Source organism: Malaclemys terrapin, chromosome 2 (genome assembly GCF_027887155.1).
Source record: "Malaclemys terrapin pileata isolate rMalTer1 chromosome 2, rMalTer1.hap1, whole genome shotgun sequence".
NCBI classification, from domain to species: Eukaryota; Metazoa; Chordata; order Testudines; family Emydidae; genus Malaclemys; species Malaclemys terrapin.
The window spans coordinates 96,177,988-96,200,243 of NC_071506.1; the positions used below are offsets into that span (position 1 = coordinate 96,177,988).

Here is a 22,256-nt window from a genome sequence, read left to right on the forward strand (position 1 = left end):
ATCGATATATCGTGTCTCGTTAAGACGCAATATATCGATCCCCAAACGTGCTCACCGTCGACTCCGGAACTCCACCAGAGCGAGAGGCAGTAGCGCAGTCGATGGGGGAGCCGCGGCTGTCGATCCCGCGCCATCTGGACCCCAGGTAATTCGATCCAAGATACTTCGACTTCAGCTACGCTATTCGCGTAGCTGAAGTTGCGTATCTTGGATCGATCCCCCTCCTCCCCCCCCTCCCCCCAAGTGTAGACCAGCCCAAAGACTTAGCTAACCGTGATCCACACTTTTTTGACTTCCAAGCTAGACAATTTCAACGCACTCTACCTGAGATGCCTATGCAGCCCACATGTACGCTACAGCTGATTCAACATATTGTGGTCCTCTTGCTAAACAAAGCAGAACGTTGAGAGTATCATACAATACTCCACATTAGCATCCAGTCCAATAACAAATAAAGGACCAGGATCTTAAAACATAATGCCACTAATGGAAAAGAGCCAAGCTTTCTTAATATCAACTCTTTCCCCACTTTCTCACAGTTTCAGCAGCACATTCAATCAAGGTGGACGCTCCCGCTGATAGCCCTACGTGTGAAACTTTCAAGAACTGGTACAGAGTAGAGGACCTTTGCTGTGTGATATCACTGATGGCAATCATATCAACAGAATTTCTTCAGATATGCTACTTTATTTGAGAAAGTCCTAACAACCCCATAATGTTTCCAAAGAAAGGCCAAAGAGATTAATTCCCCTCCCCCAAAGAGACTTAAAATAGGGATAAGAGCTTGGTCTAAGTTTGGTTATATGCATGTGGCTCCTTAATACTAGTGATTGGTGCATTAAAAATGCATCTCTGCTATTGCCAGACCCTGATTATTAGGAGAAGGCCCTAAGAGCTAAATTGGTTATTTAAAATAAACTGATCAAGATTGGGCTACATACCGTGAATGCCTCTTTAAAGGGGGAGGGGCAGCTGAAAAATGAGTCCAGAAATATGTTCAGGTCAGTTGTGGAACTTTGAATTTTTACTTTGACTTTTTATAAATCAAGATTATAATAATATTTATTTATTTATTACTTTAACTTTTATCTTAGTGAATTTTCCAATCTGGAACTATTTATATTTTATATAATTTAAAATAAAAATATCTCCTACCCACTGTTAAAAGCAAAATGAACCTTTCACTGAGGGTACATCTACAGCTCAGTTTAAAGTTGTACAAATGATAAATAACTGATAATGAATCTAATAATATGTAAATATCTTAAATGTTTTAATACTTATTTTGCTCTTTGCGTTTAAGGCAAAGGATAGTAACTTAGGGTATGTCTATGCTACAAGCTGGAGGTGAGATTCGCAGCTCGCGAAGACATACTCACACTAGCTCTAATCAAGGATTGCCATCAGAGATCAGAAATACTAGGTAAATACTTTACCTTCCCACAGTTGTGCTGCTGTGGCTATATTCTAGTTTTAGGGCACAAGGTCAATTAAAGCTACCCTATGTCTCCTCAAGCTGAGACTCATACTCTAGCTCGAAGTGTGGACTTACTCTGAATTACTATCCTTTGCCTTTTAAATTGCAAAATAAAGTCTTAAAGCATTTAAGATGTTTACACAGTATTAGATTCAGTATCGGTCATTTATTACATTTAAACTGACTAGACATTGGGAAGTTCTTAAAAGTCTGAAATTAATGCAGACAAGCATTTCCTCAACCTTGTGTGATGAGAGTTTTAAATTAAGCAAGGAAAACTAAGTAGTAACCCTACCTCGTTCATTTAAGGAGTCACAAGTACAGGTTGATTTCTTTAGGTTTTCAAATTACTGCACATTTCCACATTCAGTTAGTTGAAGTCCTTTTACAGACCTCTTCAACTGCTGTCAGAAAGCATGCAAGACTTCACTACTAAAGGGCATAGGCAAATTTGGTAAATTAATGTATGCAGAAATAACTGCAATTATCAATTTGACTTCCACAAAAAATTTTAAAAAGTTTAGAAGCAAAGTATGATACACCTAATTTCCCTTCTGTGTAAAACGGGGTTTAGAATATCAATATGTATATTGCTGTAATACCGGTAAAGGAAAATGTAGTAGTTGTGCTACCAGAGTTTGGAATCTCTGTCGCTATTTGCAAATGGAAAATGTATTGCTGAGTATGACAGAGGAACAGCATAGCAAAGTCAGTGTACCAGCCTTTTCTCTGGGATTTTAGACAAAACTGACCATCATTCTCAAATACCACAGCCATAAGTGGGGCCGCCGGGGCTGGGGCTTCTGTGGCCGGCGCACAGGGGGTTAACAGTTAAGGTTGGCGAACGGTAAGCCTAATGCTTACAGGTTAACCTTTTACATCCCTACTTCCTACGAGATACTAGTGTCCACTTGGTAACTACTGACAATTAGTCCAAAAAAGTTCAATACAGTGAACAAGAGCTTCCCACATCCTCACACCACAAAGTAGTTCAAAACAGTATTCAAATAAAAAAGCTGATCACCTCCCAACTCCTCAAACTAAGAGAGCTCCAAATAGGTTAATAAATAATGCAATTAATGAACTGCATAATTCTATAAACATGCTACAAAACAAAAGGCCAAGTAGTTGCTCCACTGATCCATAAGAATGTTTTGTGGCTGTTAAGATCTTTGGTTCAGGGAGACCCAAAATTGATACTTGCTTCTACACAGTTAAATACTAGATTATATATTCAGTAAATTAGAGACCATAAAAAAAGAACCATTTAAGAACTATGTTATTGATTAAAAACATATTCCAAAAACATAAAAAGCCACTTAAAGATTCAATATTTTCACACAAATAGCGTCACTCTCAATATAGTATAAAGTGGTACATTAATAAGTCCAATACAAATCTTTACAAGTCCAATAACCTTTACATTATCCAAGGCAGGCCAAAATGTACTACAGTGTAAAATTTGGATGAGATAAATTAAGACCAAATGTGAAAAGTTATTTCCTACTAATTTAACCAGTTTAGAAAAATAAAGAGCATATAAATATCATCTAAGATTAATAGTACTATTAACTGTGCCGACAATTATGTTCCAAGGCCAATTCAGACACTGTTGCTAAACTAGCAACCCAGAGAGGTAGAGAGTTGTGAAGGGGAGGACGGGAGAAAATAAGGGTTGTCCCCAGATCATGGGGTTTCACACCTCCTGAGACAGGTTGAAAATATAGTAAGTTGTTTTCTACTTATGTTCCATTATTACCCTATGGGAGACCGAAGGAGATATAACTAACCCACTCACACTAAAAGCCATATAAAGAATTTGAACTCTAGGTTGGGTGGTAAGAAGAAATTACATCACCCCCTAGGTGAGGGGAGCAGGGAGAAACCACATCACCCCAGATCTAGACACATAGAGTACACCTATACTGGCATACAAGACCTGTGGCTGTCCCAGGAGGCTAAAAATTACTGGGTAGACATTCGGGTTCAGGCTGGAGCCTGGGCTCTGGAACCCTCCCCCATCACATTGCTGCATACATGTATGCTTATACATCATCCAAGGAACTAAAAATCTTCTCCCAACTGCCAAAGCATAGCTGTTTTGTCGGTTGAAGAGAAGACTGTACTGTGAATCTGTGGCTTTGCAGTGGCAGACTTAACTGAAAGGCCGCATGCTAAAACCAGAGATAAGCTTGAAATGCATCTGTTCTGTATAAATTAAATGGCCTTAGATGTCACACTATATAATCATAATCCATTCTGACATTAAACTCTATAAGTGAAACCCTGGCCTGTTTGAACTCAAGGGGAATTCTGCCATTGCCTTCAATGGTGCCAGGATTTAACACTATGAATCTATGAAAATGCGAATGTCTTCTGCTGTTCTGGCAGATAATAGAAAATATAAATATATCCTAAATAAATTTACATAACCCGCCCATTAAAATACTTTTCCTGATAAAATTATCTGGATATTCCATTTACCAAAACAAAACCTATAACAACAGACGTCAAGTGACCTGGATTTTTCAGCTAGCTAACTAATATAACTGACATGTTATATAGATTTTTTACAGGAAAGGCATCCTCATTCCTTTCTGCAACTCATCTGATCATGACTTTCTTTTAATAAAGTCATTAATGAAATGCAAGAAGAAATCTGTGGACTCCATCATTCCGCCTCCTCCTTTTTGCAGAAGCAAGAAAAATCTGCTTTCCTGGCAATAAACAGGACCCAAGAGTAAGTACTCAAAGTCAGTACTGAGAATGTAAAAGGTAAAACTAAAATATACAACTACTGAAATTCCGATGTGTGACATGAAGATAAAGCATGAGTCACATATGATTTATTGGTTCTCTCTCATCATACAAATCCTCAGTTAATAAATTTATATAGAAGTTTACAGGGAAAAGATTACAGATTAGTCAAAACACAAATAAAATAAGTTCAATAGTATTTCATCTTGTAATGTGGCACAATATCTAGATTTTATTTCTAAAGTCCTTCTGAAATATTAATGTTTAGCAAATGGACCCTAAGGATCTATGTCTACCAAAAAAGAAAAGGACTGAACAATATAGAAAAAAATCTAAAGGTTTCTCCCACATACGAATATTTTCTCACATGGACAAGGCCAAGAAACATTCCAGGTAGACCAGGAAGCTACATAGTTAGCCCCAGAGACGATCTACGTGCTCTGAGTTAGAGAGAGATCTTTTTCTTCATAGTGATTATATAGAAATAATTTTTGATTAAAATGAATTTTTATTTTAAAAATGTGAATTGCATACGCTTATGGAAGGCAAATATAGAGACACCTGTAAAGAATACTAGTAAAGAGAAAAAAGAGCTGCACGTTCATGCTGGTGGCAGAAAAAAAACAAGGTTAAGTTGAGAGAGGGTTTATTTTCTGCTTTTCAGTCCACACACCCCTGTCCCACTTTACTTTGTCTCAGCCAAACTCACTATTTCCTCTTCCCTTTGAATCTACATTCCTCTGTGCATTCAATTTCTTCCCGCCGTCTTTTTCTAGGGCAAAACAGAGCCAGAGATCTATTAGCTGATCCAACTTTACAGGGCCTTACCAAATACCCCACAACAAAATAACCGCACAATAGTGTGATTAATGTGCTTAAGAATGGCTGCTTTAAATAAATTAAAAAAAAAAAATCTTTACAAAGCACCCATTTTGAAAATATTATGGGATTCTCCTACTGGGATGGGATACAAAATGAGGGAAAATAAGGATTCCTGCACACACAAAAACCATCTAGTATCATTCACCTGTTCTCAGAAGAGGTACAGCATATTCCAGGATGGAGACACAGAACTGAGGAAGGCTGAGCTGTTGGAACTGTAACTCTAAAGTATCCTCACTTTCCAGGTCCGGCAGGTCAATGTGCCCTACATCCAGCGGTGACTGCAGATTTATTCTGGAGTTTGCACTAGCTTGAGTACTGCTTCCACTACAAAGCAAATACAGTATAGGAATTAAACACTGTCAAATAAGACAACTTAAATAGTCTTTTTAAAAAAAAAGTGACCTGAAGAGGTAAAAAAAGGATTGTACCCTTTTTTTTCATTTCTTTAGGATTTATAAAGGCAGACTAGCTTTTTCTCCCACAAATAAAATAAATAAATAAAGTGGGGGACATTATTTTTTTCCTTAGAAATCTATAGTATGTTAAAATCTGATGTTGCCTGTTTTAGTAGAGATCTTCAAAAATGTACCTAGAAATGTGGATCAGGAATGAATGGAGTGTTGAATCTTTGACAAAAAAGAGTTTTTCCTTCTGTGTGTTAGATGTTTGTGCTAAAACTAAGGGCAGGTCTACACTATGGGGTTAAGTCGACCTTAGTTACGCAACTCCAGCTACGTGAATAATGTAGCTGGAGTCAACATATGTTAGGTCGACTTATTGCAGTGTCTACACCGTGTTGGGTCGATGGGAGAAACTCTCCCGTCGACTTACCTTATGCTTTTTGTTCCTGTGGAGTACCGGAGTCGACAGGAAAGCGATCGGTGGTCGATTTAGCAGGTCTTAACTAGACCCACTAAATCAAGCCCCGGCGGATCGATCGCCGCAGCATCGATCCACGGTAAGTGGAGACAAGCCCTAAGTAATAACAAAAAAACCCAAAGTGGAGTGGTCTGAATTAAAGTCTCATTTCAATAAATAAATTCTTGGTATCAGCAATGTCATTTCCCTGCTACCTCTCTGGTTGCCCATAGAATCTTCCAGGAAAGAACAGTTCCCAAAAAAACTGATTTTCTAATGTAAAAAACAAGTGGAACATAAAATCCTTTACAGGCCTTCTTTATACATCAAAGTGGATAAATAGTGCCTAATTTCCCCACCCCCTTAAAAGACATCTTCAATACAATCAAGCATCAACAGTACATTTTGATTTTTATCTCTTTCCAGCTACCTTTAAAGGTTCCTAGATTCGCCGGATGTGTTGAACTGAAGACAGCTCAAAGACATAATGTTTTTCTTATAATGGTTTTCATCTCTACAAGTCATTATTTTGACTAAGCATTTGTAAGGATTTATAAAGCAAATCAAGATACAATAGCTTTATTCATGTTCCCTTATGAAGAATTTGAAGAAAGTGATCTCTGGTATGGTTACATTATGTTATATTGTCTTTATATGAATCCCTCTTTCCAATGAACTTTGAAAGGATGGCAGCATATTTCTATCGATCCTTTGAACTTAAGAGTTGAAGGAGAATAAAAGGACGATACAGCAATGTAAACAAAAATACAGATGAATCAACAATGGATGGTTCTGGTTGTCATACATGTGCTTATAAGATAAGGAAGAGAAGATGCATCAAATCATTAAAAGTAGAAGTATTAACAAAAGGGAAAAGGATACGTTTCCAGACAGAAGTTAAAACAGTCAGAAAAACAAATGATAGCAGAGCTCCAGAGATTTTATGCAAGAAGAGAAAGTATGATATTTAGAAACAGAAATAGAAAAGTAAATCAGATTATGAAAACTTGAACAAGAGTTGGTGGCTAGAAAGGATTCTTGTTCAATAGTATTAGACATAAGGTTGGGAATCTTGAACCAACATTTTTCCTCTTCCCTAATTCTTTCCTCTCTATTGTTTACTTCATCTCATTCTCTCGTTGAGCTTCAAGTTTTCCATCATGTTGCCTCTGGCATGTTGCCATTGTGGCTTTGTCACAAGCCTCGTGCAAGAAACAGAGAGTAGTTGCACTGACCCACACACAGTCCATGTTCTTGGCTCCCTTTTGTTCCCTGAGCACTGCATAGGTTACTTTCACTGAAGCATAAGCAGATGCATTAGGAACAGAACCAAAGCTTCATGAATTCCCCACCCATCTGCATAGAATGGGTAGCAGTAGCCTAGCAGAGGCTGCTCCCAGACCTGTGTGGCTACCTGTTATATGGACAGCAAGATCAGGAGACTAAGGGAGCACTGGCATGCAGACAGGGTTAAACAGGTCACAATACGGCACTTCATTTGCAACAAGTTATCATTTGTTCTCTATATGTCCTCTCTCTCACCTGCTAAAAGTTCAAGTCATTCTATGTTGATTTCCTAGCCAATGAGTTAGCCACTGCTGCCATTTCCAGATGGGTTGATCTGTGCTAAGTCTTTCCAATATTAGATTATAAACACTTCAGGGCAGAGGAAAGGGTCTTAGTCTATGTGCTGTAAAGCACAGGGTTCATTTATAATGCTATATAACTGCTTAATAAAATCTCAATGTACTAGATTCAATAACTTTCTTACATAGTAATAATAGCTCTCAAGACATTTAAAATTAATAATCTGAGCTACTATATCTATAATGTGAGAACACTTTATTGTATATTGGTTAGATCCACTAACTATTAAGACTCAAAAAGGTATCACCATTGACTAAATAAGAATTCAGACTTTTTAAACCCTCAACTAATGACCTAATAAAGGACAATGTTTCTTGCAGAGTGATTACAAATCTTGGACCAAGCTGAGTACCACATATACACACTGACCTCTATATTTTAAGAGTGTCCAGTAAATTAGTCATAAGGTTTGAGTTGTGTGGCTAAATCATGTACAATTGAAATTTTATATGGTCAAGCTTATATGCCAAAAATCCTTAGAAACATTTTATGTAAGTGTGTATAATCACAACAACCAGATTAAATTACACTCACTCTAAGTTTTTTCTGTGTTCCCAACTGTTGAAGGGAAACAAAAAATCCCGATCTCAATACTTGTCAAGTAAATAGCAGAAGAAGTGGTTTTCAAATCTCACTGCAAACCAAGTCCACACACAGTGAATTGCTGATTTCTTATCTTTAGCCATTTGAAAGAATGTCAGATTATCTGTAGTTCATATGTAAAATACCAATCTGCTCTCTCTTTAGGAGCAGAATGTGAGAGATCAGAAGGACATTATAAATTGTCAATACTGTTTAAAATTTAAGTCTATTTTAAAGATTTTTTCCAATTAGCATCCTAATTTCAACAATTAGACTTACAGTAGAATCTCAGAGTTATGAACACCAGAGTTACAAACTGACCGGTCAACCACAAACCTCATTTGGAACCGGAAGTATGCAATCAGGCAGTAGCAGAGCCAAAAAAAGCAAATACAGTACAGTACTTTGTTAAACGAAAACTACTAAAAAATAAAGGAAAAGTAGCATTTTTCTTCTGCATAGTAATGTTTCAAAGCTGTATTAGGTCTATGCTCGGTTGTAAACTTTTGAAAGAACAAAGTTTTGCTCAGAGTTAGAACACTTCAGAGTTACATCCTCCATTGCTGAGGTGTTCATAACTCTGAGGTGGTACTGTACATGTTTTCCCACAAGTTGGCTAGGAGCAAAATAGGCAATTCTGGTAATAGGCAATAGGCTTAACTTAACCTCCCACTTTGTTCACCTGGAAGACGCTGCATCCCAGTCTTGGCCATCACCTCTGGGACGCTGACCAGTACGTCCAATCACAGATGGTCGAGGGCTACTACTTCCAGGTGATGGATTCTGGGAATGGTGAGGTCCTCTTGCTTCTTGGGCATAAGACATAGAAGAATTCTGGGAAACTATACCTTATGCAACAAAAGCAGAAAAATAAAATTACCACACACCTCTCAGTCCTACAAACCACTTGGTGAAGTATGAAAAGTCCAAGAGGGTTAACAAATGGCAAAAATAAATTAACACTATTCATTAAAGTAGAGTAAGAAAAACAATGAGGAAAGTACAGGACATTGGCACAATCTACTTTAATCCATATGAATCTCAAAAAGTTCAGAGGTTCATTTCAGACTAACATTGAAAAAAAAAAAACAATTTAAACATAATTCTTGGGTCTATAAAATTCTACTAGAAGTCTCACATAATATTTTGTGTTGTATTTTGGTACTTCTGCTTCAAGTTCTAGAAGTGCAGAGCCCAGTAAAGATTTTAAGTTATCTAAGCCTCAAAGAAGTTTGGAGTCAGCTTTTGGTCAAAGATTTGAGTGCTCTTATTCAAAAAGTAAGTGCTCCATTCGTCATACAAAAAATGTCTGAATCTTGCTATAAGTGCAAAATTCAGTTCAGTCTTAACTACAGAATCACAAGCAGTGTTTCTGTAACAACATGCTTGGAATGTTTTATGAACAGCTCTAAAATCAAAGCAGGCAGAGGTAAAGAGATGAAATTTGGCAGAATAATAGGCCATGGAAGGAGAGGGTGTCATTCAGTCTTTAGTGAAAGTCATGATTTCGCTGGGTCATGAGGCTTTGCTTCTAGATCCAGAAGTCCCAGGTTCAAATGCTGCTGTTGATGTTTTAATTTTAAATTTAATTGAGGTCTCCTCTCCATTTGAAGCCTATACAGTTGGACTCTCAGTAACTAATGCACCTAGTTTTACAGGTGGAGGAGCATAAGAAAGAATTCCAATTAATATTTTTAGAATCCTAAAACATTTATAAAATATTTTTTATTTAACACATGTAGCATGCACAACCTACACGTGATAGAAGAAATTCATCATCACTTTTGAGCAAGGCAGCCATCCCAAACTCACATTGCTACAGGATGGAATTTTCAAACATGCCAAGTATCATCTTTAGAAAATCCATTCCACAGTCACACACCACAACATTTACATATACACACCTTGGTCAGTGGAGAAAAAGCCTGGATCTCTGTGAAAATTAAGCCTATTTCTTAAGAAGATACATAACTGTTGCAGGCATGACACAGCCTGCAAGGCTAAGCGGTGTTTTCCATCTTTTCCAAAAGCCAGCTTTAGTAGAGACAGAAGGCTCTAAAAACACAAGGATTAACAGAAATTTGAAAACAGAAATAAAATAACTTCTAAACCAGTGTAAGCAAAATCATACTGAAAGCACAGTTAAAAGTTCTTTGTTCATTGAAGGCAACATTATTAGTCCGAGGAGAAGCGTGTACTTCACACTAGTTTCAAATGTTGCCCGCCTAGAAACAACTTTTATGGGAGACACTTGCCATTCACCTTAACCAGAAAATGTGGAGAAAAAAACCAATTCACAGTATACATAGATTAGACGTTGCGAATGGCTAAGCAGATGACTATAAAAAAATTTAAAATGCAGGTTTCCTCTCTTAAGTGACCCATATAGTAAATTCCCTTTTCTCCTTCCACTTAGCCAAACATTCATTTAATTGGTGTCCACTCTATCTAAATACAGAAGCATCAGATCCAGATGAATTATCAGGAGAATTTATTTGAGCTCCTGCTTTACATGGCTTGCTTTTGTAACCCAATGGAAAGTTTTAAGTGATGGTAGTTCTAACCTGAACAATCTTTGGTCTTTGAAGGAAAATCTCAGCAGGGAAATCTTGCATAATAACATCCTGTAGAAGCTCACATGTACTCCAAATTAAACTGTGGTTATTACTTCTCAAAGAGCTAAAAATCAAGTTGAAATTCAGTTAAATATCAGAGATACTAGAACAGTGGAAGTCATTAGAGATAGATGTTTCCTTACAAAGCAATTGAAAGCCTTTTCCAAATAAAGGTTCCTGGTTGTGTTATTTTTTTGGACAAACAACATAAGAACGGCCATACTGGATCAGACAAAAGGTCCGTTAAGCCCAGTATCCTGTCCTCTGACAGTAGCCAATGGCAGGTGCCCCAAAGGGAATGAACAGAACAGGTTATCATCAAGTGATCCATGCTCTGTCATCCAATCCCAACTTCTGGCAAACTCATTTAAAAATATTCACAACAGGAGCAGTTAGTGCTGAAAAACGAAGTTTGAGTGGTTGTAATCCAATGAAGTAAAAAATATAACTATAAAATCTCCATTACTCTACCTTTCATTTGATGAAAGAACATGTCTATCTGTTGTAGTCAGTGTTAACCAAGGAAATGTGGAAAACTTCAAACACTTCACTGCATGATTTACTGTTAAAAATAGCAAAAGTATTTTAAAAAGCATATTCCAAAAATGTTAATGTATTTCTTTAGGAGAGTCAATATTTGTAGCATGTGTACAGTGAGAAACAGAATTTTTAGTTATAAAACCTGATTGAACTAAATCTATCTGAAGAGCTGCCAGTGAGAGTTTTCAGCAGAGTAATCAGAGAATGAACAAGTTGCAGTAACTCACTGATATTATATAAAGAGATTCAGTAAGGAGACGTAGTAGCAATTTTTCCCCTACCTCAAATGCATCAATCTGTAATCTTATTTTGTTCTGCTGCAAAAACATACACTTTCCCAAACTGGAACGTAAAAGAATTCTATTTCCAATTTCTACACCTAATCGTAATTTGTGTAATTTCTGCACTTATTTGTGTTTCTTATTTGTGGCAATATCTTGTTAAATTAACCTTTTATTTAAAAATTGCATTTAAGTAATTTTGTATTCCTAATGATGGCTATTATGTTGCTGAAAAGTGAATAGGTGAAAGAAGTATGGTAACGCCAATGTCAACTTGTAAAACCTATTCTTCATCTTGTCACACTAGTGATAGAACACAATTAAAAGAACATTATACATTATGGATTGCTTTCCAGCATGCTGGTCTGATTCCTGGATATAGAGCAGTGGTGGGCAACCTGCGGCCCATCAGGGTAATCTAATTGCAGGCCACGAAACATTTTGCTGATGTTGACTGTCCGCAGGCGTGGCCCCAGTGGCCGTGGTTCGCCCCCGCCTCCCCTGCCACGATCAGCTGTTTCACAGCATTGAGGCGGCACTGGGGGGGGGAGGAGCGACAAAGCGGTGTCCAGCCCCACTCTCTCCCCCAGTGCCTCCTGCCTGCCGCGATCAGCTGTTTCACCCCCTCCCTCGCCCCCAGAACCTCCTCAACACTGCGAAATGGCTGATCGCAGTGGGCGGGAGGTGCTGGGGAGGGAGGGGGAGGAGTGAGGATCCGGTGCACAGCCTCCCCATCCCTTCTCCAGCATCCCCTTGCCTCCTGCCAGCCATGATCAGCTGTTTCGCGGCAGGCAGGAGGCTCTGGGAGGGGGAGGGCGAGGACACAGCTCACTGGGGGAGGGGATGGAATGTGGTGGGAAGAGGCGGGGCAGAGGTGGGGCAGGAAGAGGCATATGGGGGCTGGGGACTTGGTGAAGGGAGTGGAGTGGAAGGAGGGGCCTGGGGCAGAGCCAGGGGTCCAGCAACTCTGGACTGGCATCTGTGTCTCCTTGAATAAAGTACACAGTGAGTAGCTGGTGTGGAAATTTTTAATCACAAATTTTTCTTACACCATCTAACAATGGAAGGCAAGTGCAAACGGAAAACAAAATACATAGATGAAAATTGAGGCTTACAACAGGAGTGGGAGAATAAGTACTTTTTCGCTGAACGCAATGGTAAGGACATGTATCTTCTTTGCCAGATGTAAAATGAACAGGAGTACTTGTGGCACCTTAGAGACTAACAAATTTATTAGAGCATAAGCTTTTGTGGACTACAGCCCACTTCTTCGGATGCATACAGCGTGGAATAAATATTGAGGAGATATATATACACACACATACAGAGAGCATAAACAGGTGGGAGTTGTCTTACCAACTCAGAGGCCAATTAAGTAAGAGAAAAAAAAACTTTTGAAGTGATAATCAAGATAGTCCAGTACAGACAGTTTGATAAGAAGTGTGAGAATACTTACAAGGGGAGATAGATTCAATGTTTGTAATGGCTCAGCCATTCCCAGTCCTTATTCAATCCTGAGTTGATTGTGTCTAGTTTGCATATCAATTCCAGCTCAGCAGTCTCTCGTTGGAGTCTGTTTTTGAAGTTTTTCTGTTGTAATATAGCCACCCGCAGGTCTGTCATTGAATGACCAGACAGGTTAAAGTGTTCTCCCATTGGTTTTTGAGTATTAAGTTTCCTGATGTCAGATTTGTGTCCATTAATTCTTTTGCGGAGAGACTGTCCGGTTTGGCCAATGTACATGGCAGAGGGGCATTGCTGGCACATGATGGCATATATCACATTGGTAGATGTGCAGGTGAATGAGCCCCTGATGGTATGGCTGATGTGATTAGGTCCTATGATGATGTCACTTGAATAGATATGTGGACAGAGTTGGCATCGGGCTTTGTTACAAGGATAGGTTCCTGGGTCAGTGGTTTTGTTCAGTGATGTGTGGTTGCTGGTGAGTATTTGCTTTAGGTTGGGGGGTTGTCTGTAAGGGAGGACAGGTCTGTCTCCCAAGATCTGTGAGAGTAAAGGATCATCTTTCAGGATAGGTTGTAGATCTCTGATGATGCGCTGGATGTGTATCTCTCAGTTCAAATCTTCAAACTTGCAGCATCCTTTCGTTTCTAGCCATGCACATATGGATCAAGAATTCCCACAAGGTTCTGAACTCTGCACTTTAAAACTTAAAACTTTGAAAAAATAAACAGATGTAGAAACCCAGTTCTTCACCAGATTTGCCAACAGATCGCAGACTGTGATGTTAGCCTCCTATTATGTGGACTGGCACATAGCCTGTGCAAAAAAGTCTGACTCTGAAGGCAAGTTTATAAAAATGTGCCTCACTGATGTGATTTCAATCCTGTCACCAGAGAACGAGAATCGACAGAAGAAAATTTCTGGCCTGCAGCTTTCACGCCAGACAATAGAATGCAGAATCTCCGACCTGAACAGTGAAATCGAATCGCAACTGCACTTGCAACTTCAGCAGTGTGAGTATTTGAGCATCACTTTGGATGAGTCGTGCGATGTACAGGATAAACATCAATTATCTGAATTCGTCCAGACTGTGTCTGACAACTGTGTTGTAAGGGAAGAACTCCTAGATATTGTGCCACTAAAGGACAGAACTCATGGATGAGATCTAAAGGAGGCACTGATGTTGTTAGTTGCGAAACACCACTTCCCTTTACAGAAGCTCACTGCCATTGCAACAGACAGGGCTCCATCCATGTGGGGATCTGTGAATGGATTAGAGGGCTTTGTAAGTCTGACGAGAGTTTCCCGAATTTTGGACATTTCACTGTATTATTCATCAGAAGCATCTAAAAATCTCAAATTTGATCATGTCATGAAACCTGTCTTGCACATCGTGAATTTCATTCACTCAAATGCACTCAATCATAGACAATTTCAAAATCTAATTGAAGAACTGGATGAAGACGACGTCCCTGCCGATTTACCATTTCACTGCACAGTTAGATGGGTCTCGAAAGGTGAAGTTATTTCCCGTTTTTTCAAGCTCCTGGAACCACTAAAATTGTTTATGGAGGAGAAGCTAAGAACACACCCTAAGCTCACAGATCCTGGGTGGGTTCTAGACTTGGCATTTCTTGCAGACATGCTGCTGCATTTGGATAAACTAAACATAGACTTACAAGGAAAATTCCGGCTGCTGTCTTATCTAAGCGTATTTGCATTCATAAACAAACTGCAGTTGTTTCACAGACAAATGCTTGAGGGAGAGCTGACACACTTTCCCTCAATGTCACAACTTCAAGCCAGATCAAAAGAAGATGCAGCAGAACCCCTAAAACGGAGCACAACTAGATATGGGAGCATGATTAAAGATCTTAAGGACAGTTTTGAGGAAAGATGCCACGATTTGCGGTGGAAAAGACCTCAAATGAGATTTCTGATTGACCCTTTAGTGCTGAAGCCGACTGACTGAAGGCCCTTTTAGTCACTGACAAAGCAACGTCCCAGATAGAAATAATAGAATGTTTGGAAGATGACAGACTGAAATCTGGTCAAAAGACAGAGGAGGCCCTTACTTTCTGGAAATCTGTACCAAAGGATAAATACCACAACATCAGAGGTGCAGCCCTAAAATTAATCTCGATGTTTGCCTTGATCTCTCTTTGTGAGTCTGTTTTCTCGACACTCAAACATGTGAAATCCAAGCACCGATCCATTCTGACAGACAGCCACTTAAGAGAACTGCTGCATGTGAGCACAACTGAACACAAACCAAACTTCAAAGGAATTGCTGAAAGCAAAGACTGCCAGAAATCCCATTAAGTAAAAGGTTAAGACAAGTTGTTATTATTGTCATTAACTATACATTATAAATATACATTATCAAATTATAGAATGATTATGTATACATTGCCAAAGAGCCACAGTATTGTGTAATGATTACACACACACACAATCATTATACATTATACACACACACACACACACACACAGTATTGTGTAATGGTTAATAAATAAAATAAATAAATTAATGGAGATATCCCATCTCCTAGAACTGGAAGGGACCTTGAAAAGTCATCAAGTCCAGCCCCCTGCCTTCACTAGCAGGACCAATTTTTTGATTTTGCCCTAAATCCCTAAATGGCCCCCTCAAGGATTGAACTCACAACCCTGGGTTTAGCAGGCCAATGCTCAAACCACTGAGCTATCCCTCCCCCACAATTATACACACACACACACATATACATACACACACAGTATTGTGTAACGATTATATACATATATGTGTGTGTGTGTGTGTATATATATATATATATACACACACACACAGATATGTGTGTGTATACACCGACACACACACACACACAATATATATATATATATATCTCATTACTCAATACTGTAGCTCTTTGGCAATGTACACTGGTAAATTCTGGCTCCTTCTCAGGCTCAGGTTGGCCACCCCTGCATTAAAGGCTACTAACTAGTAAACAGATCTGGACTTGAAAGAACAATAGGATGACTGAGGTCTGGGGGAGGCTAGTTTTCTCCAATTCCCCCACAGAGAGTTAGGATTTGGAGCAGTGGAATTTCCTCAGCAGCAGAACAAAGGAATCAGGTGTTAACAGTAGGACTTCCATGCACAGTGCAAGAAACATGTTTAGGGCAAAAGAGGAACATAAAAAGGCAGAGTTTCTGACCACAGGATCAGACAAGGTCAAAGGACACTTACCTGGAGAGGAAAGTGGGGAGGGGAGAAAAGAAAAAGAAAGAAACAGAGACTCCACAGTTCAGAGAAGTATTCTGGACACCCCACATGCCTCTGACCAAAGCCCAGAGAACATTCCAGAGTGTTGAGAAAATTCAGGCAGGGAAATGTGTGCAGGCTTTGAGTGGGTTTTTTTGTGTTTGTTTGTTTGTTTGGGGGGGGGGGAGTGTTTGGCAGGGGGTTCTGTGGATCTGTAGATCTTTTATGCTGTCTCAAGTAAAGAATGACTTGTTTAGAAACATTTGCAAAGACTTTGGGTCTGTTTCCCTCAGCTATCACATGTCCATGTCCCTGAAAAGGTGAATTATAAATTCACAAGGTGGAACTCTGGAAAAGGGTGTGCTTGAACTACTGAGGCATCTGGTGCTAGGGGTCACTGGCAATGGGGCCACAGGGCCCCATTTCCTTAAAGAGGTAACAGACAAAGACCATGGACAGGAAATATGAAGCCAAGGGAAGAGACAGTTCTGAAGCCTACTCAGATCACAGGAACCTTACGAGCACACATGTCCAGCATATGAGGTCCAAATACAGCAGTAAGGTGATTGTCCGGTGAGAGGAAGTTTGACCAGGGCCATGTGTGACAGAGGTACTTCTGCTATGTTTCTTATAGTTATCTCAGTGATACTAGACAAATAAAAAAGCATTAGTGCCATTTACTATTTAGATACAGGATAATGTTTTCAAAAGCACCTAGGTCCCATTCTCAAAAAAGACATAGGCACATAAGAGTTTAAATTTCATTGCAAGTTAATGGTATTTAGGCTCCTAATTCCCTAAATTACTTTTGCCAGTGGGATTTAGGTGCTTTACATTTTAAAATATTAAAAAATTAAAAATGTTCTAAATGTCTACTTTTAATTGTTACTCCACTAGAATGACTAGATGAAAACTAGGTTTATCATCTCTACCTCTAGAGTTTCTATGAGGCCAATATTCACAAAATGGCAGCAGGAAGCAGAAGGCACAACAATGCCAGTTGTAATTAAAAAGATTTTGGAAATTATATTTTCCACAGAATCCTCTATTGAATAGATGTATATGACAGAATTATTTCAATTGCATACCAAATGATCTTTTGGGAGGGATTTCCATCTGTTTCAAATTACTTCTGCCTTGGTGAAAATATCCAGTGACTATTTCTTCTTGGGGTAAAACTAAACCAAACAAAACATGGAAGTAAATAAAAAAGCACTTTTCATTATATATAAATACAATATTTTTCTGTATTCTGTGGTTGAATTGTTTACTATTTTATCCCTAAATTATAAATCTTATCTATCAGAAAAACGGAGTTAAAAGTCATTTCAGATATTACAAATCGAGAGGACTCGGGCAAAGTGTAATTTTGCAATCACATTCTCCAATTTTTAAGAGGTTTCTCTGTTTCCTTCTTATGTCCTACACAAACAGGGAAACTGTACACAAGGTGCTGCCAAATGAACAAAGTAAACAAAACTGAAAGACAGAGAAAATGTTTTCCTCTCATCTGAAGTACTAATTTTGTAACAATAGTAGGTAAAGTTTCCAAAGAGAATGATAGTTTAGAGACACACAGTCAACCTTAAAGTAAGTAGCAGGTCAGCTCAGTAGTTTACTAGGCTTATATACATACATATATATATATATACACACACACATATACACACACACATATACACACACAAATAATAAAAAAAACCATGAAAGACACACACACAGAGTATTATTCTAATATCCCTTTGGAACATCAGTAGCAATATGGATTCCCAAAAGTAAGCTTCAGAAAACCAAGTTAGGAATCTCATTTGGTCTAACGACGTCCATGCTGTTAGCTTGATTTTTAAATTTTCCCTACAATAAAAAAAGCTAACTATTTATAGAAGAGGCAATTATGGCTTCTGATTTAAACAATTCAGTAAAACTAGCACATGCTTCTCACATATAGTTTACACTGGTACCAGAAGTTACTGTAAGGTAGTAGCATTGTGATATTTAGGGTAGGCATCTGAGAGGGGCTGTAGCTTAGTAGCTGTGAGGGGCTCACCACATTTCATACACACAATCAAAAAGTAAAAATCTGCCTGAGCGGTCAAAAAAGAACCAATAAAACCAGTTAGGTTCTCTAACACTAGTTAATGGCCTAATCTTGATTCCTCACAGAGGCCCAGTAAACAAGTTATGCACAGAGATATTGTACAAGAGTCGGAAAGGCTGCAAGAGCCAAAAAAAGAATTGTTCCACTCTCATACACTGCAGCCTCAAAGCTAGAATAGCTGCTGACACTACCATACTCCTTTACCCACACACAAGGGGTTTAAGGCCAGTGGAGCAACATAAATGATACATCATCATCCTTTCTCACAAACACCATGAGCACTAGGTAAGGAGCCCCACAAAACAAAACTCTGTAGTGCCTTCTCCCAAAGAGACTTGTGCTCAGAGAACACGAAGGGAAAACAAACAGGGTGTAAACTAGAATATTCTTTTTAAAATACCAAGCAAGTAAACTTTTCAAAAATATAAATTACCTGGTTTGTCTTCTGATGGTAAGGGCTGACCTTGGTAAGACACTGCTGGATAATTGGCAGGAATTTCTGAAGGAAGTAGGAAGAGCCCATCTAGGATCCCATCAATTACATTCTGCAGATGTGGATCCATATTATGACGAAGTTGAGAAAAGAATTCCACTGCACCAATCCCAACCAATTGCCGGACAGCAGACGGATGCTAGATCAGAAAGAGGACAATCAGTTCAGACTTGCTGGCAATTTTTTAAAGTTTCTATACTACATCAGAAAGACAGCGCTATCGAACTTAAATTTAGCTTTTTGTTATCTTACAGAAAATTAAAGTTTTTCAACTCAATATCAAATGTTTTCCCACACTGTTGTATGGTGATTAGCGCAGGGAACTGGGAGTCAGGGGATTCTGTTCCATGCCCAACTCTGCCAATGACTAGCTGTGACTCTTGGGGCAAGCCATTAACCTCTTTACATGCATCCAAACTAGGCAATTATCCCCTATTTTTCAGCAATAATGCAGCTGTGCAGGTATTACCAGTGCTGGAAACTTTACCATAAATGGAGGAAAGGCATTTTCATCACTGTATTCTCTAACGCTGTTCTAAGCAAATCCCTGCTCTCCATTTTTCTGATTATTTCAGTCTATGTGGCAAAAGTGGAGACTGGTCACTGCACTGGGAATCAAGTGACCAGAGTTATTTTTCCAGCTCTCCCATTGACCTGCCATGTCATCTTGCACGTCTGTTTCCTCAGCTATACAATGGTTTTAGTGATATTTATCCTCATTTATAAATTAATCTAAGTTCGTTCCAAAGCACTCTAAAAAAAAAAAAAAAAAAGAACTGTGTACTGTGTGGGTGAGTAAATTCCATTTAAGTCTAATATTGTAAATACATACTGTTTAAGAACAAAATTTCATACCTTTACCAAGTTGTTTACCAAATTTAGTATCTCCTCTTTCATCGGTATTATAGGAAAATTGAACCATTCCAGCAAATGGAGAAAAAGCAACTGTTCTTGGACTAGATCAGCATATGAAATCAAATTATGATCTAATTTACACAATATATTCTTGAGAGCTCGTTCTCTTATCTCTGCAAGTTGATGACCTGTGCAAAAAAAAAAAAAAGAAGATGGTGAAGGAATGCTAAGGAATTAAAGTGGTTCAGAAACATGTCTACAATACCATCCCAATTCTTAGTTTTGTTTGGTGTCTCAACAGGAACATCTAAGACTTAGGAACGCGTGTGCTGCTGCTTGTCATCGGGACCAATGGTACTTCAGTCTCCATCCCTGAGTCAACAGAGCATCTTCTAAAGTTATACATTCACTTTTAAGTAAAAGGTTGTATTGATAAAGCAGTATTTACTTTGGTTCTACTGTGTTCAGAGAAAAAGGACTTTGTGTACATTCTTTGTAAATAAACAGCACTGCAAAAACAAAACAAAACAAAACAAAAAAACCCCACTCGAGTGCCATAATCAATTTCTCCTCCTTAAGAGGAACAACTCCAAATAGGGGGCTAACCCACTGGGCTCAAAAAGGGAAATAAGAGTAAGTAGTTCTGTCCATATAAAAAACAACAACAAGCAAACTGAGAACAACAATAATCTATATTCATTCCCATCACCATGAAAGAAACCAAGGTTAGCAAAACACCAGCCTAAGTCATGCACAGGGATGGCAGGAAGATCCGACGCGCACTTCGTGTCTGAGACGGGTGCCTTGTATTGAGTACTAGGGATAAATAACGTGCATGTGCGCGGGTGTATCTGTATCTGTGCAGACACCTGCGCGCGGATCTGCACGCGTGGCTATGCCGGTGTGCATGCACAAACCCACTGTACACGCGTGTGCCAGCGTTCGTGTCTGCACACACACGCCCCACACACACCTATCAGACACGCAGCCCGTCAGGGGCCGTGGCAGCGGGAACCGCTCTCGCCCCCCAGCTCAGCCCCAGTGCAGCCCCACACGCCCACGGCCGTTCCCAGCCCCACGCGGGACACTTACCGAGTTTCCTGATGAGCGGGGCCAGCTCCATCTCCCCGGCGCCGCGCCGCGCTGCCCGCCCGGAATCCAACCGCCGCGTCCCGCAGCAAATCCGCTCCGCCTTGATCGGGAGGGATCAAACGAGGAGAGACCGTTGCTGGGGGGTGGCTCAACAAACCACAAGGCATCCTGGGAGGTGTAGTCCACTCCCGCAAAGGACCCTGGGAGATGCAGTTCTTCCACCACTCTTCCTGGGGCGGCCTGCAATTCCCATGATACCGCGCGCCCGGAACGTGTTCTGGCGATCGCCCTAACCCGTTCTGCCTTCAGGAGTTCGGTCCCCCTGCTGGGACAGGAGGAGGCGAGGGGCGGGTCCCACGGGCTCCCCTAGGGAAGAGCCCCGAGCTGGGGATTAGCGAGGACGAGGCAGGCTGCCAAAGGGCCCCGACCCTGCAGGGAAACCCACGTGGTGCCCAGCCCCGTTGGGCCTCCTTGCGGGCGCTGGGCTTTGTGGAGGTCGCTGCGGGACATGAAGTTTCCCCAAGCGCGTGAAGGGACCCAGCTCATCTGCCTGCACCAATGCTGTGTCATTGCTCCCGCTGCAGACCGGCCACGTAGGGGTTGCTGCTCATAGCTGTGCCAGCGTGCAGTGGAGTGAAATTAACTAAAGCACAGATTTCAGCCTTACTCTTTCAGTAACTCCGCAATGTGTGTGCTGTAGGGCGAAACTATTGGGCTTTGATCTCTTTCCCTTAAGCAAAAATTGAATAGGATACTTTGCCCCACTCCCGCACCATGAGATCAGTTGGGGAAGAGAAGGGGCAGGGGAAGCGGGGGCTGGGGAAAGCGGCAGTGGGGATGAAGGGGGTGGGGAGGAGATGGGCAGTGGAGAAGGGGCATGGGATAGGAAAGAGAAGGGGATGGGGGCAGGGGGGTAAGAGGCAGTGGGGAGGGAAGGGGGTGGGATGGGGATTGGGGAAGCGGGGGCAGGGAGAAAGAGGCAGGAGGGAAGGAAGGGGGTGGGATGAGGAGGCGGTGGGAAGGGGCATGGGATGGGGAAAGCAGGGGCAGGGGGGAAGCTGGAGCCCAGCATGCGGCATCCCCTTGGCAGAATCTGGAGCTCCCCTGTTAAGCAGGCCCATCGAACCCTCACCCTGACAAGCCCCACCTCCCCTGCAGCTGTACCATCTCGATTAGCCCCCCCCCCCCCCCAGACATCCTCCCCACTGAGCCCCAACCACCTGCACCTGGACCCCCACCCAAATGAACCCCACCTCCCCTGCACCTAGACCCCCCTGCCTCAAACACCTTTACCTGGATCCCCTGCAGTCTCATTGCCCCTGCACCCCCAATGAGCTTCTGTGAATCCAGATCTCCCACTGA

The 22,256-nt window shown here is 40.4% G+C and overlaps 1 protein-coding gene across 3 annotated transcripts in view; it reads right to left on the reverse strand.

Annotated features, from left to right (window-relative positions):
- Nucleotides 1-20,971, reverse strand: part of RTTN (rotatin) — a 180,885-nt gene extending 159,914 nt beyond the window's left edge. For 2 of the 3 annotated variants that reach the window (XM_054020287.1, XM_054020284.1), the window contains exons 1-9: nt 20,895-20,971; nt 19,803-19,990; nt 18,888-19,086; nt 17,445-17,534; nt 11,293-11,383; nt 10,771-10,885; nt 10,111-10,261; nt 8,889-9,054; nt 5,262-5,443 (exon numbers count right to left, since the gene is read on the reverse strand). In XM_054020287.1, the coding sequence (XP_053876262.1) occupies nt 5,262-5,443; nt 8,889-9,054; nt 10,111-10,261; nt 10,771-10,885; nt 11,293-11,383; nt 17,445-17,534; nt 18,888-19,086; nt 19,803-19,990; nt 20,895-20,925 (1,213 nt within the window). In that variant the 5' untranslated portion in view covers nt 20,926-20,971. Of the gene's footprint in view, nt 1-4,943; nt 5,007-5,261; nt 5,444-8,888; nt 9,055-10,110; nt 10,262-10,770; nt 10,886-11,292; nt 11,384-17,444; nt 17,535-18,887; nt 19,087-19,802; nt 19,991-20,894 lie in introns of all 3 variants that reach the window. The other variant, XM_054020283.1, reaches the window with a different exon arrangement.
- Nucleotides 20,972-22,256: the final 1,285 nt, after the last annotated feature.